The sequence below is a fragment of the Ranitomeya imitator genome, chromosome 6, assembly GCF_032444005.1.
Source record: "Ranitomeya imitator isolate aRanImi1 chromosome 6, aRanImi1.pri, whole genome shotgun sequence".
NCBI classification, from domain to species: Eukaryota; Metazoa; Chordata; class Amphibia; order Anura; family Dendrobatidae; genus Ranitomeya; species Ranitomeya imitator.
Window position 1 is genome coordinate 567,134,942 of NC_091287.1, and position 14,804 is coordinate 567,149,745.

Sequence of the window (14,804 nt, forward strand, 5' to 3'; positions counted from 1 at the left end):
AAGGCAACAGGTTTCTGCTAATAACCAAGAAAAATTATCTTTCACAATTGGTGCAGAATCCAACCAGAGGAGCAGCACTTTTAGACCTAATACTATCTAATAGACCTGACAGAATAACAAATCTGCAGGTGGTCGGGCATCTAGGAAATAGCGACCACAATATTGTGCAGTTTCACCTGTCTTTCACTAGGGGGACTTGTCAGGGAGTCACAAAAACACTGAACTTTAGGAAGGCAAAGTTTGACCAGCTTAGAGATGCCCTTAATCTGGTAGACTGGGACAATATCCTCAGAAATAAGAATACAGATAATAAATGGGAAATGTTTAAGAACATCCTAAATAGGCAGTGTAAGCGGTTTATACCTTGTGGGAATAAAAGGACTAGAAATAGGAAAAACCCAATGTGGCTAAACGAAGAAGTAAGACAGGCAATTAACAGTAAAAAGAAAGCATTTGCACTACTAAAGCAGGATGGCACCATTGAAGCTCTAAAAAACTATAGGGAGAAAAATACTTTATCTAAAAAACTAATTAAAGCTGCCAAAAAGGAAACAGAGAAGCACATTGCTAAGGAGAGTAAAACTAATCCCAAACTGTTCTTCAACTATATCAATAGTAAAAGAATAAAAACTGAAAATGTAGGCCCCTTAAAAAATAGTGAGGAAAGAATGGTTGTAGATGACGAGGAAAAAGCTAACATATTAAACACCTTCTTCTCCACGGTATTCACGGTGGAAAATGAAATGCTAGGTGAAATCCCAAGAAACAATGAAAACCCTATATTAAGGGTCACCAATCTAACCCAAGAAGAGGTGCGAAACCGGCTAAATAAGATTAAAATAGATAAATCTCCGGGTCCGGATGGCATACACCCACGAGTACTAAGAGAACTAAGTAATGTAATAGATAAACCATTATTTCTTATTTTTAGTGACTCTATAGCGACAGGGTCTGTTCAGCAGGACTGGCGCATAGCAAATGTGGTGCTAATATTCAAAAAGGGCTCTAAAAGTGAACCTGGAAATTATAGGCCAGTAAGTCTAACCTCTATTGTTGGTAAAATATTTGAAGGGTTTCTGAGGGATGTTATTCTGGATTATCTCAATGAGAATAACTGTTTAACTCCATATCAGCATGGGTTTATGAGAAATCGCTCCTGTCAAACCAATCTAATCAGTTTTTATGAAGAGGTAAGCTATAGGCTGGACCACGGTGAGTCATTGGACGTGGTATATCTCGATTTTTCCAAAGCGTTTGATACCGTGCCGCACAAGAGGTTGGTACACAAAATGAGAATGCTTGGTCTGGGGGAAATTGTGTGTAAATGGGTTAGTAACTGGCTTAGTGATAGAAAGCAGAGGGTGGTTATAAATGGTATAGTCTCTAACTGGGTCGCTGTGACCAGTGGGGTACCGCAGGGGTCAGTATTGGGACCTGTTCTCTTCAACATATTCATTAATGATCTGGTAGAAGGTTTACACAGTAAAATATCGATATTTGCAGATGATACAAAACTATGTAAAGCAGTTAATACAAGAGAAGATAGTATTCTGCTACAGATGGATCTGGATAAGTTGGAAACTTGGGCTGAAAGGTGGCAGATGAGGTTTAACAATGATAAATGTAAGGTTATACACATGGGAAGAAAGAATCAATGTCACCATTACACACTGAACGGGAAACCACTGGGTAAATCTGACAGGGAGAAGGACTTGGGGATCCTAGTTAATGATAAACTTACCTGGAGCAGCCAGTGCCAGGCAGCAGCTGCCAAGGCAAACAGGATCATGGGGTGCATTAAAAGAGGTCTGGATACACATGATGAGAGCATTATACTGCCTCTGTACAAATCCCTAGTTAGACCGCACATGGAGTACTGTGTCCAGTTTTGGGCACCGGTGCTCAGGAAGGATATAATGGAACTAGAGAGAGTACAAAGGAGGGCAACAAAATTAATAAAGGGGATGGGAGAACTACAATACCCAGATAGATTAGCGAAATTAGGATTATTTAGTCTAGAAAAAAGACGACTGAGGGGCGATCTAATAACCATGTATAAGTATATAAGGGGACAATACAAATATCTCGCTGAGGATCTGTTTATACCAAGGAAGGTGACGGGCACAAGGGGGCATTCTTTGCGTCTGGAGGAGAGAAGGTTTTTCCACCAACATAGAAGAGGATTCTTTACTGTTAGGGCAGTGAGAATCTGGAATTGCTTGCCTGAGGAGGTGGTGATGGCGAACTCAGTCGAGGGGTTCAAGAGAGGCCTGGATGTCTTCCTGGAGCAGAACAATATTGTATCATACAATTATAAGGTTCTGTAGAAGGACGTAGATCTGGGGATTTATTATGATGGAATATAGGCTGAACTGGATGGACAAATGTCTTTTTTCGGCCTTACTAACTATGTTACTATGTTACTATGTAATACAAGTGGTTACATTGTTACTACGGGGAAGTCCTGTCCTTCTATTTAATACACGCAGATACATTGTTACTACGGGGAAGTCCTGTCCATCTATTTAATACAAGTGGATACATTGTTATTACGGGGAAGTCCTGTCCTTCTATTTAATACAAGCGGATACATTGTTACTACGGGGAAGTCCTGTCCTTCTATTTAATACAAGCGGATACATTGTTACTACGGGGAAGTCCTGTCCTTCTATTTAATACAAGCGGATACATTGTTACTATGGGGAAGTCCTGTCCTTCTATTTAATACAAGTGGATACATTGTTACTACGGGGAAGTGCTGTCCTTCTATTTAATACAAGTGGATACATTGTTACTACGGGGAAGTCCTGTCCTTCTATTTAATACAAGTGGTTACATTGTTACTACGGGGAAGTCCTGTCCTTCTATTTAATACAAGCGGATACATTGTTACTACTGGGAAGTCCTGTCTTTCTATTTAATACAAGCGGATACATTGTTATTACGGGGAAGTCCTGTCCTTCTATTTAATACAAGTGGTTACATTGTTACTATGGGGAAGTCCTGTCCTTCTATTTAATACAAGCGGATACATTGTTACTATGGGGCAGACCTGCCCAGTGTCTGCAATGTGACCTGCTGTCTGACCCCTAAGTCACAAGCCTTCGATATTGAGACCTGTGATGACGAGCGCCACTTGTCATCACCTGTTGTGAATTCTGTGGCTGAGTTCACTTCTGTGGTCACAAGTGGTATTGCAGTCTCTGGGCTTCCTCCCTCAGGTGTTTTGGTGAGCTCGTTGGCTGCCTTGCTATTTAGCTCCACCTGAGTCTGTCTTCCTTGCTCCTTGTCAATGTTCCAGTGTTGGATCTGAGCTACTGCATCTTTCCTTGGGCCTGCTGCTCTGCTAGATAAGTGCTTCTAGTTTGTTTTCTGTTTTTTTCTGTCCAGCTTGCTATTGTCTTTTGCTGGAAGCTCTGAGAAGCAGAGGGGTGCACCGCCGTGCTGTTAGTTCGGCACGGTGGGTCTTTTTGCCCCCCTTTGCGTGGTTTTCGTTTTAGGGTTTTTTGTAGACTGCATAGTTCTCTTTGCTATCCTCGCTCTGTCTAGAATATGGGGCCTCACTTTGCTGAATCTATTTCATTCCTACGTTTGTCTTTTCATCTTGCTAACAGTCATTATATGTGGGGGGCTGCCTATTCCTTTGGGGTATTTCTCTGAGGTAAGTCAGGCTTGTATTTCTATCTTCAGGCTAGTCAGCTCCTCAGGCAGTGCCGAGTTGCATAGGTAGTGGATAGGCGCAATCCACTGCTGCTTACAGTTGTGTGAGGATAGATCAGGTACTGCAGTCTACAGAGATTCCACGTCTCAGAGCTCGTCCTATTGTTTTTGGTTATTGCCAGATCTCTGTATGTGCGCTGATTACTGCACGCTGTGTTGCCTGATTGCCAGCCATAACAATCACCGCAGTGGTGTAAAAATGACCAGTGGCAGCAGCAGAGAGGCAGCGCTGGAGCAGGGGAAGGTAATGGCGGCTGAAGCTGATGATTACAGGACTGCATGCCTGTGGAATAAAAAAAAAATCTAAAAGTGGACAACCACTTTAAGTCTTAGCTGAAAATGCTTAAAAGGAATTAAAGGGAATTACACCTGGAAGGACGGAGGTAATGTACATGATGCCAAACATAGAGATCAGCGATCACTACATTATAGGAAGGAGAAGCGGAGGAGAGCGAAGAGCAGAAAATAAATGGAAGGAAGCCGAGCCGACTACGCAAGGGCTGTCTGTAGTCTGTTACCATGGAGACACAAAGCTCTGTATAGAAGAGCGATGTTTGAGGAGGCTGCTCAGCTTTTTACTTTCAGCTCATTGGAAAAAATATTTAGTGCAAAATTGAATCATGCATTTCAGTGAGGAGGAGGCAAAATAATCCCGCACTGCACCGGCCGCCCAAGGACTGAGCGCCAACAAACCGGCAAACAGGAGCTATGGAAGGTACTCGTCTACTGGGGCTTTACAGCAGCAGACTGGCACTGAGCGGTGGTGCGGATTCTTTCCTGCCAGATGTGATAATCTCCTGGCGAACAGCAGACACAGACATATAGAGATCCTCACCGGCCTCGCACTGCGCTCCCAGGAATCCTACGGGACAGCGGCACACGTTGTATCCTGAGCACCGGCCGCCATTCACACAGGGCTTTTCACACCGGAAGGGCTCTGCAAGAAGAGGTGATTCCAGAAATCAGTCAATCAGGGGGGGGAGCAGCCTGCAAACCCACACACTGCTTACTGATCCCAGTGACAACAGCAGAATTATGAGCGCTGCTCTGAAGGATCAGGGATGTTAGGGATGTTGGAGGCTTACACAGGCACTCCATTCTGTGTTATGGGGAGTAATGTTTACCTGTCATCTCCTGCAAGAGCACAGGATACAGGCACGGAGGACTCACGGAAGGGGGAAATCACGGAAGGGGGAAACATGAAAGGGGGAGAATCACTGAAAGTGGGAATCACAGAAAGGGGGAATCATGAAAGGGGAAATCACGGAAGGGGAAACATGAAAGGGGGATATCACGGAAGGAGGGGAATTATGGAAGGGAAGGAATCACAGAAGGGGGAAAATCACGGAAGGGAGGAATCACTGAAGGTGGGAATAACGGAAAGGGGTAATCACGAAAGGCGGGAATCACGGAAGGGGAGGAATCATGGAAAGGGGGAATCATGGAAGGGGAGGAATCACAGAAGGGGAGGAATCATGGAAGGGCAGGAATCACAGAAGGGGAGGAATCATGGAAAGGGGGAATCATGGAAGGGGAGGAATCACAGAAGGGGAGGAATCATGGAAGGGCAGGAATCACGGAAAGGGGAATCATGGAAGGGGGAATCACAGAAGGGGAGAAATCACGGAAGGAGGAAACATGAAAGGGATATCACGGAAGGAGGGGAATTATGGAAGGGAAGGAATCACGGAAGGGGGAAAAACACGGAAGGGAGGAATCACTGAAGGTGGGAATAACGGAAAGGGGAAATCACAAAAGGCGGGAATCACGGAAGGGGAGGAATTAAGGAAAGGGGGAATCATGGAAGGGAAGGAATCACGAAAAGGGAGGAATCACAGAAGGCGGAATCACGGAAGGGGAGGAATCATGGAAGGGGAGGAATCACAGAAAGGGGGAATCATGGAAAGGGGAATCACGGAATGGGGGAATCACGGAATGGGGGAATCACGTAAGGGAGGAATCACGGAAGGGAGGAATCACGGAAGGGGAGGAATCACAGAAAGGGGGAATAATGGAAGGGGAGGAATCATAGAAGGGGAGGAATCACGGAAAGGGGGAATCACAGAAGGGAGGAAACATGAAAGGGGGAAATCACAGAAGGAGGGGAATTATGGAAGGAAAGGAATCACGGAAGGAGGAAAAACACAGAAGGGAGGAATCACTGTAGGTGGGAATAATGGAAAGGGGGAATCACGAAAGGGGGGAATCACGGAAGGGGAGGAATCATAGAAGGCGGAATAACAGAAGGGGAGGAATCACAGAAGGCGGAATCACGGAAGGGGAGGAATCACAGAAGGCGGAATTACGGAAGGGGAGGAATCATGGAAGGGGAGGAATCACAGAAAGGGGGAATCATGGAAGGGGGAATCACGGAAGAGGAGGAATCACGGATGGAGAGGAATCAAGGAAAGGGGGAATCACGGAATGGGGGAATCATTGAAGGGGACGAATCACGGAAAGGGAGGAATCACGGAAGGGGAGGAATCATGGAAGGGCAGGAATCACGGAAAGGGGGAATCATGTAAGGGGGAATCACGGAAGAGGAGGAATCACGGATGGAGAGGAATCAAGGAAAGGGGGAATCACGGAATGGGGGAATCATTGAAGGGGAGGAATCACGGAAAGGGAGGAATCACGGAAAGGGAGGAATCACGGAAGGGGAGGAATCATGGAAGGGCAGGAATCACGGAAAGGAGAATCATGGAAGGGGAGTAATCACAGAAGGGGAGGAATCACGGAAGGGGAGGAATCATGGAAGGAACAATCAATGGGCAATGGACAACACCCGAAAAAAGAAGGGTGATCCTCACCTATCTGACAGCGAGCACCGAGCCACCCACTGGGGCACACACAGCTGTTCACATCAATGCATCTCCCTCCATTCTGGCAAAGGGGAGAACAGAGAGCTGAAAAGAGAGGCAGAGGTCAGCAGGACTATCCATACACAGTGGGAACATCACACACATGATCTTACATAGGACTGCAAGTAAAATCTACTACGTTATCTGTATATAGAGATATATCACTGTGTTATCTGTGGTGTTACATAGGACTGCAGGTGACATCTACTACATTATCTGTACTCAGAGAGTTATCACTGTGTTATCTGTGGGGTTACATAGGACTGCAGGTGACATCTACTACATTATCTGTACTCAGAGAGTTATCACTGTGTTATCTGTGGGGTTACATAGGACTGCAGGTGACATCTACTACATTATCTGTACTCAGAGAGTTATCACTGTGTTATCTGTGGTGTTACATAGGACTGCAGGTGACATCTACTACATTATCTGTACTCAGAGTTATCACTGTGTTATCTGTGGTGTTACATAGGACTGCAGGTGATATCTACAGTATATCCTGCATGTTTCCATGCTGCAGAGCTGCACGTACGTGTCAGACATTGTTCTCCGCTGTATCCTGACAGACACTGGCACGTCTCCGGGGCCACGCATCGTCCGCCATTAGCACATGGCAGGTTGCAGACCGCTGCAGGAGAGAAGCAGCGTTATCACACAGGACCTGACAGATTATAATTGTTTCAGCAACAGTGGGATACATGAAGTCTGATCCTCCAGTCACATCCAGAGCTGTAGGAACCGTTCCCTCGGTCTGTGGTGCTTACCTGCTCCTTGTGTGATTGGGGCTTCATCCATTGTCTTCTGCATAAGAGCAGCAGGATGCATAGTAGTTTGCAAGGAAAAACAAACAGAATTTTGCTGCTTTGGATGTAACTGGAGTAAAGCAAAGGGTTATCTGGAGTCAATGATCTCCATTCCTGCCCAGTACAGTTTGTCAAGGTGCGAATAGATGGAGACCAGTCACAAGGTGAAAGTGAGAACTAATTGTCTCAGAGAACAAATTGCTGACATTTAGGGTCCTTGGTCAGAAACTCCACAGATCTCAACCCAATGAGAACCTGAGATCACGGCTGAAAAACCGACAAAACCCAGAAAATGTGATGGCTCCGAACACTGATGAGACAAGAATGGGTGGCCATCAGTTACGATTTGCCCCCTATACAAGGGGAGTGGCAGAAGCGAGGAGAATAAGGGTCAGGAGAAGGGAGAATAAGGGTCATGAGCGTGGATCATAAGGGTCATGGGCGGTGAGAATAAGGGGCAGAAGCATGGAAAATAAGAGGTAGAAGCGTGGAGAATAAGAGTCAGGAGCATGGAGAATAAAGTCAGGAAGGTGGAGAATAAGGAGTAGAAGTGTGGAGAATAAGGTGCAAGAGTCTGGAGAATAAGGGGCAGAAGTCTAGAGAATAAGGGTCAAGAGCGAGGACATAAGGGGCAGGAGAGTGGAGAATAAGGGTTAGGAGTGCGTAGAATATTGGGCAGGAGCGTGGAGAATAAGGGTCAGAAGTGTGGAGAATAAGAAGCAGGAGCATGGAGAATAAGGGACAGGAGTGTGGAGAATAAGGGTCAGAAGTGTGGAGAATAAGGGGCAGGAGTGTGGAGAATAAGGGTCAGAAGTGTGGAGAATAAGGGTCAGAAGTGTGGAGAATAAGAAGCAGGAGCATGGAGAATAAGGGGCAGAAGTGTGGAGAATAAGGGTCAGAAGTGTGGAGAATAAGGGGCAGGAGTGTGGAGAATAAGGGTCAGGAGTGTGGAGAATAAGGGTCAGAAGTGTGGAGAATAAGGGGCAGGAGTGTGGAGAATAAGGGTCAGAAGTGTGGAGAATAAGGGTCAGAAGTGTGGAGAATAAGAAGCAGGAGCATGGAGAATAAGGGGCAGAAGTGTGGAGAATAAGGGTCAGAAGTGTGGAGAATAAGGGGTAGGAGTGCGGAGAATAAGGGTCAGAAGTGTGGAGAATAAGGGGCAGGAGTGTGGAGAATAAGGGTCAGAAGTGTGGAGAATAAGTGTCAGGAGCGTGGAGAATAAGAAGCAGGAGCATGGAGAATAAGGGGCAGAAGTGTGGAGAATAAGGGGCAGGAGTCTGGAGAATAAGGGGCCGGAGTCTGGAGAATAAGGGTCAGAAGTGTGGAGAATAAGGGGCAGGAGTGTGGAGTATAAGAAGCAGGAGCATGGAGAATAAGGGGCAGAAGTGTGGAGAATAAGGGGCAGGAGTCTGGAGAATAAGGGGCCGGAGTCTGGAGAATAAGGGTCAGAAGTGTGGAGAATAAGGGTCAGAAGTGTGGAGAATAAGAAGCAGGAGCATGGAGAATAAGGGGCAGAAGTGTGGAGAATAAGGGTCAGAAGTGTGGAGAATAAGGGGTAGGAGTGTGGAGAATAAGGGGCAGGAGTCTGGAGAATAAGGGGCAGGAGTGTGGAGAATAAGGGTCAGGAGTAGTGTTGAGCATTCCGATACCGCAAGTATCGGGTATCGGCCGATACTTGCGGTATCGGAATTCCGATACCGAGATCCGATATTTTTGTGATATCGGGTATCGGTATCGGAAGTGTAAAATAAAGAATTAAAATAAAAAATATTGTTATATTCACCTCTCCGGCGGCCCCTGGACATCAGCGGGAGGATCCGGCGTCCGGCACGGCTTCTTTCTTCAAAATGCGCGCCTTCAGGACCTGTGGAATGACGTCCCGGCTTCTGATTGGTCGCGTGCCGCCCATGTGACCGCCACGCGACCAATCAGAAGCCGCGACGTCATTCCTCAGCTAAAGTCCTAGAATGAGCGCCTTCTAGGACCTGAGGAATGACGTCGCGGCTTCTGATTGGTCGCGTGGCGGTCACATGGGCGGCACGCGACCAATCAGAAGCCGGGACGTCATTCCACAGGTCCTAAAGGCGCGCATTTTGAAGAAAGAAGCCGTGCCGGACGCCGGATCCTCCCGCTGATGTCCAGGGGCCGCCGGAGAGGTGAATATAACAATATTTTTTATTTTAATTCTTTATTTTACACTTTAATATGGATCCCAGGGCCTGAAGGAGAGTTTCCTCTCCTTCAGACCCTGGGATCCATGAGGATACATTCCGATACTTGATGTCCCATTGACTTGTATTGGTATCGGATATCGGTATCGGCGATATCCGATATTTTTCGGGTATCGGCCGATACTATCCGATACCGATACTTTCAAGTATCGGACGGTATCGCTCAACACTAGTCAGGAGTGTGGAGAATAAGGGGCAGGAGTCTGGAGAATAAGGGGCAGGAGTCTAGTGAATAAGAGGCAGGAGCGTGGAGAATAAGTGTCAGGAGCGTGGAGAATAAGGGGCAGAAGTCAAGAGAATAATGGTCAAGAGCGTGAAGATAAGGGGCAGGAGTGTGGAGAATAAGGATTAGGAGCGTGCAGAATATGGGGCAGGAGCGTGGAGAATAAGGGTCAGGAGCGAGGAGAATAAGGTCAGAAGCGTGGAGAATAAGGTCAGGAGAGTGGATAATAAGGGGCAGGAGCGTGGAGTATAAGGAGCAGGAGCATGGAGAATAAGGGTCAGGAATCTGGAGAATAAGGGACAGAAGTGTGGAGAATAAGGTGCAGGAGTCTGGAGAATAAGGGGCAGAAGTCTAGAGAAAAATGGTCAAGAGCGTGGACTTAAGGGGCAGGAGTGTGGAGAATAAGGGTTAAGAGCGTGTAGAATATTGGGCAGGAGCGTGGAGAATAATGGTCAGGAGCGTGGAGAATAAGTGTCAGGAGCGTGGAGAATAAGTGTCAGGAGCGTGGAAAATAAGTGGCAGAAGCGTGGAGAATAAGGGGCAGGAGTCTGGAGAATAAGGGGCAGGAGTCTGGAGAAAAAGGAGCAGGAGTATGGAGAATAAGGTGCAGGAGTCTGGAGAATAAGGGGAAGGAGCGTGGAGAATAAGGTTCAGGAGAGTGGTGAATAAGGGGCAGGAGCATGGAGAATAAGTGTCAGGAGCGCGGAAAATAAGGGGCAGAAGTCCAGAGAATAAGGGTGAAGAGCATAGAGATAAGGGGCAGGAGTGTGGAGAATAAGGGTCAGGAGCATGGAGAATAAGGGTCAGGAGTGTGGAGAATAAGGGTCAGGAGAGTGGAGAATAAGGGGCAGGAGCATGGAGAATAAGGTTAGGGAGTGTTGAGAACAAGGATTCAAGCTTGAGGAGGATAATTTGCATATTCCAGGTGCCTTCTGGGAAAAGCAAAAAGTCTCCCTCAGCAAGAAGATCGAATTTTTGCCTGTAGGATATTATTGCAAGAGAGCTTGGCTGAGTAGATTACACAAGAAGGAAAACACACAGCAAGTCAGCAGGATCTAGGAGCAACATGGCAGATGTGACAACCTACATGGTGAGCTGCAGCATGTGCTACATGTTCACAGATCGACCAGAAGAAGAATTAAATTTCACCTGTCAGAAGTGTAGACTAGTGGCCCTTTTAGAAGAAAAGGTGCGGGGTCTGGAAGAAAGAATAGCAACTTTGAAACTCATCAAAGAGAATGAAGACTTTCTAGACAGAACAGAAGCATCTCTACTGGTCACAGAAGGTGAAAAAAGTGTCAGAGAACCTCCAAAAGCAGATGAGTGGAAGCATGTGACCAAAAGAAGCAAGAAGACCATGGAGAAATCACCAACCACACAACTGAAGAACCGATATCAAATCTTTGTAGAGGATGAAGATGGCACACCTAAGAATGAAGCAATACCAGCAAGCAAAAAAGAAAAGGGCACACAGCAACAAGTGACAGCAAAAAGTACAGCCAAGAAGCAACGAAGAGTGGTGGTGGTGGGAGACTCACTACTGAGAGGCACCGAAGCAGCCATCTGCAGACCGGACATAACTGCAAGAGAAGTATGCTGCCTTCCAGGTGCGATGATCAAGGATGTGACCGATAGGATACCAAAGCTCTTCAGCTCCAAGGACGTCCACCCATTTCTTCTGATACATGTTGGCACCAATGACACGGCAAGGAAGGACCTACCGACAATCTGCAAGGACTTTGAAGAGTTGGGGAAGTAAGTAAAGGAACTGGATGCACAGGTAGTTTTTTCTTCTATCCTTCCAGTAGACGGGCATGGCACCAGGAGATGGAACAGGATCCTTGATGCAAACAACTGGCTAAGACGATGGTGCAGACAACAAGGATTCGGATTCCTGGACCACGGTGTGAATTACTTGTACGATGGACTCCTCGCCAGAGACGGACTACACCTCAACAAACCTGGGAAACACACATTCGCCAGAAGACTCGCTACACTCATCAGGAGGGCGTTAAACTAAAAGAAGAGGGGACGGGAAGAAAAACATTAGACTTGAACAAAGAAGACCCAGGAAAACATACTCAGAAGGGAGGTAAGAACATTTCTAAAACAATCCACAGTGAGGAGATTGGAACAAAACAAAATCCTCTAAACTGCATGCTCGCAAACGCCAGAAGCCTGACAAACAAGATGGAAGAACTAGAAGCAGAAATATCTACAGGTAACTTTGACATAGTGGGAATAACCGAGACATGGTTAGATGAAAGCTATGACTGGGCAGTTAACTTACAGGGTTACAGTCTGTTTAGAAAGGATCGTAAAAATCGGAGAGGAGGAGGGGTTTGTCTCTATGTAAAGTCTTGTCTAAAGTCCACTTTAAGGGAGGATATTAGCGAAGGAAATGAGGATGTCGAGTCCATATGGGTCGAAATTCATGGAGGGAAAAATGGTAACAAAATTCTCATTGGGGTCTGTTACAAACCCCCAAATATAACAGAAAGCATGGAAAGTCTACTTCTAAAGCAGATAGATGAAGCTGCAACCCATTATGAGGTCCTGGTTATGGGGGACTTTAACTACCCGGATATTAACTGGGAAACAGAAACCTGTGAAACCCATAAAGGCAACAGGTTTCTGCTAATAACCAAGAAAAATTATCTTTCACAATTGGTGCAGAATCCAACCAGAGGAGCAGCACTTTTAGACCTAATACTATCTAATAGACCTGACAGAATAACAAATCTGCAGGTGGTTGGGCATCTAGGAAATAGCGACCACAATATTGTACAGTTTCACCTGTCTTTCACTAGGGGGACTTGTCAGGGAGTCACAAAAACACTGAACTTTAGGAAGGCAAAGTTTGACCAGCTTAGAGATGCCCTTAATCTGGTAGACTGGGACAATATCCTCAGAAATAAGAATACAGATAATAAATGGGAAATGTTTAAGAACATCCTAAATAGGCAGTGTAAGCGGTTTATACCTTGTGGGAATAAAAAGACTAGAAATAGGAAAAACCCAATGTGGCTAAACAAAGAAGTAAGGCAGGCAATTAACAGTAAAAAGAAAGCATTTGCACTACTAAAGCAGGATGGCACCATTGAAGCTCAAAAAAACTATAGGGAGAAAAATACTTTATCTAAAAAACTAATTAAAGCTGCCAAAAAGGAAACAGAGAAGCACATTGCTAAGGAGAGTAAAACTAATCCCAAACTGTTCTTCAACTATATCAATAGTAAAAGAATAAAAACTGAAAATGTAGGCCCCTTAAAAAATAGTGAGGAAAGAATGGTTGTAGATGACGAGGAAAAAGCTAACATATTAAACACCTTCTTCTCCACGGTATTCACGGTGGAAAATGAAATGCTAGGTGAAATCCCAAGAAACAATGAAAACCCTATATTAAGGGTCACCAATCTAACCCAAGAAGAGGTGCGAAACCGGCTAAATAAGATTAAAATAGATAAATCTCCGGGTCCGGATGGCATACACCCACGAGTACTAAGAGAACTAAGTAATGTAATAGATAAACCATTATTTCTTATTTTTAGGGACTCTATAGCGACAGGGTCTGTTCCGCAGGATTGGCGCATAGCAAATGTGGTGCCAATATTCAAAAAGGGCTCTAAAAGTGAACCTGGAAATTATAGGCCAGTGAGTCTAACCTCTATTGTTGGTAAAATATTTGAAGGGTTTCTGAGGGATGTTATTCTGGATTATCTCCATGAGAATAACTGTTTAACTCCATATCAGCATGGGTTTATGAGAAATCGCTCCTGTCAAACCAATCTAATCAGTTTCTATGAAGAGGTAAGCTATAGGCTGGACCACGGTGAGTCATTGGACGTGGTATATCTCGATTTTTCCAAAGCGTTTGATACCGTGCCGCACAAGAGGTTGGTACACAAAATGAGAATGCTTGGTCTGGGGGAAAATGTGTGTAAATGGGTTAGTAACTGGCTTAGTGATAGAAAGCAGAGGGTGGTTATAAATGGTATAGTCTCTAACTGGGTCGCTGTGACCAGTGGGGTACCGCAGGGGTCAGTATTGGGACCTGTTCTCTTCAACATATTCATTAATGATCTGGTAGAAGGTTTACACAGTAAAATATCGATATTTGCAGATGATACAAAACTATGTAAAGCAGTTAATACAAGAGAAGATAGTATTCTGCTACAGATGATCTGAATAAGTTGGAAACTTGGGTTGAAAGGTGGCAGATGAGGTTTAACAATGATAAATGTATGGTTATACACATGGGAAGAAGGAATCAATATCACCATTACACACTGAATGGGAAACCACTGGGTAAATCTGACAGGGAGAAGGACTTGGGGATCCTAGTTAATGATAAACTTACCTGGAGCAGCCAGTGCCAGGCAGCAGCTGCCAAGGCAAACAGGATCATGGGGTGCATTAAAAGAGGTCTTGATACACATGATGAGAGCATTATACTGCCTCTGTACAAATCCCTAGTTAGACCGCACATGGAGTACTGTGTCCAGTTTTGGGCACCGGTGCTCAGGAAGGATATAATAGAACTAGAGAGAGTACAAAGGAGGGCAACAAAATTAATAAAGGGGATGGGAGAACTGCAATACCCAGATAGATTAGCGAAATTAGGATTATTTAGTCTAGAAAAAAGACGAATGAGGGGCAATCTAATAACCATGTATAAGTATATAAGGGGACAATACAAATATCTCGCTGAGGATCTGTTTATACCAAGGAAGGTGACGGGCACAAGGGGGCATTCTTTGCGTCTGGAGGAGAGAAGGTTTTTCCACCAACATAGAAGAGGATTCTTTACTGTTAGGGCAGTGAGAATCTGTAATTGCTTGCCTGAGGAGGTGGTGATGGCGAACTCAGTCGAGGGGTTCAAGAGAGGCCTGGATGTCTTCCTGGAGCAGAACAATATTGTATCATACAATTATTAGGTTCCATAGAAGGACGTAGATCTGGG

At 45.4% G+C, this 14,804-nt stretch overlaps 2 protein-coding genes across 5 annotated transcripts in view; one reads left to right on the top strand and one right to left on the bottom strand.

The window, feature by feature from the left end:
• LOC138643509 (uncharacterized) overlaps positions 1-14,804 on the top strand; it is a 1,192,186-nt gene that overhangs the window by 158,481 nt on the left and 1,018,901 nt on the right. The window lies entirely within an intron of this gene.
• The window catches only part of LOC138643214 (multiple epidermal growth factor-like domains protein 6), a 191,545-nt gene that overhangs the window by 129,639 nt on the left and 47,102 nt on the right, over positions 1-14,804 (bottom strand). For 3 of the 4 annotated variants that reach the window (XM_069732065.1, XM_069732063.1, XM_069732062.1), the window contains 3 exons: positions 7,117-7,212; positions 6,531-6,626; positions 4,556-4,657 (listed from right to left, as the gene is read on the bottom strand). The exons of the other annotated variant lie outside the window; for it this stretch is intronic. In XM_069732065.1, coding sequence (XP_069588166.1) covers positions 4,556-4,657; positions 6,531-6,626; positions 7,117-7,212 — 294 coding nt within the window. The remainder of the gene's footprint in view (positions 1-4,555; positions 4,658-6,530; positions 6,627-7,116; positions 7,213-14,804) is intronic. 4 annotated transcript variants of the gene reach the window in all.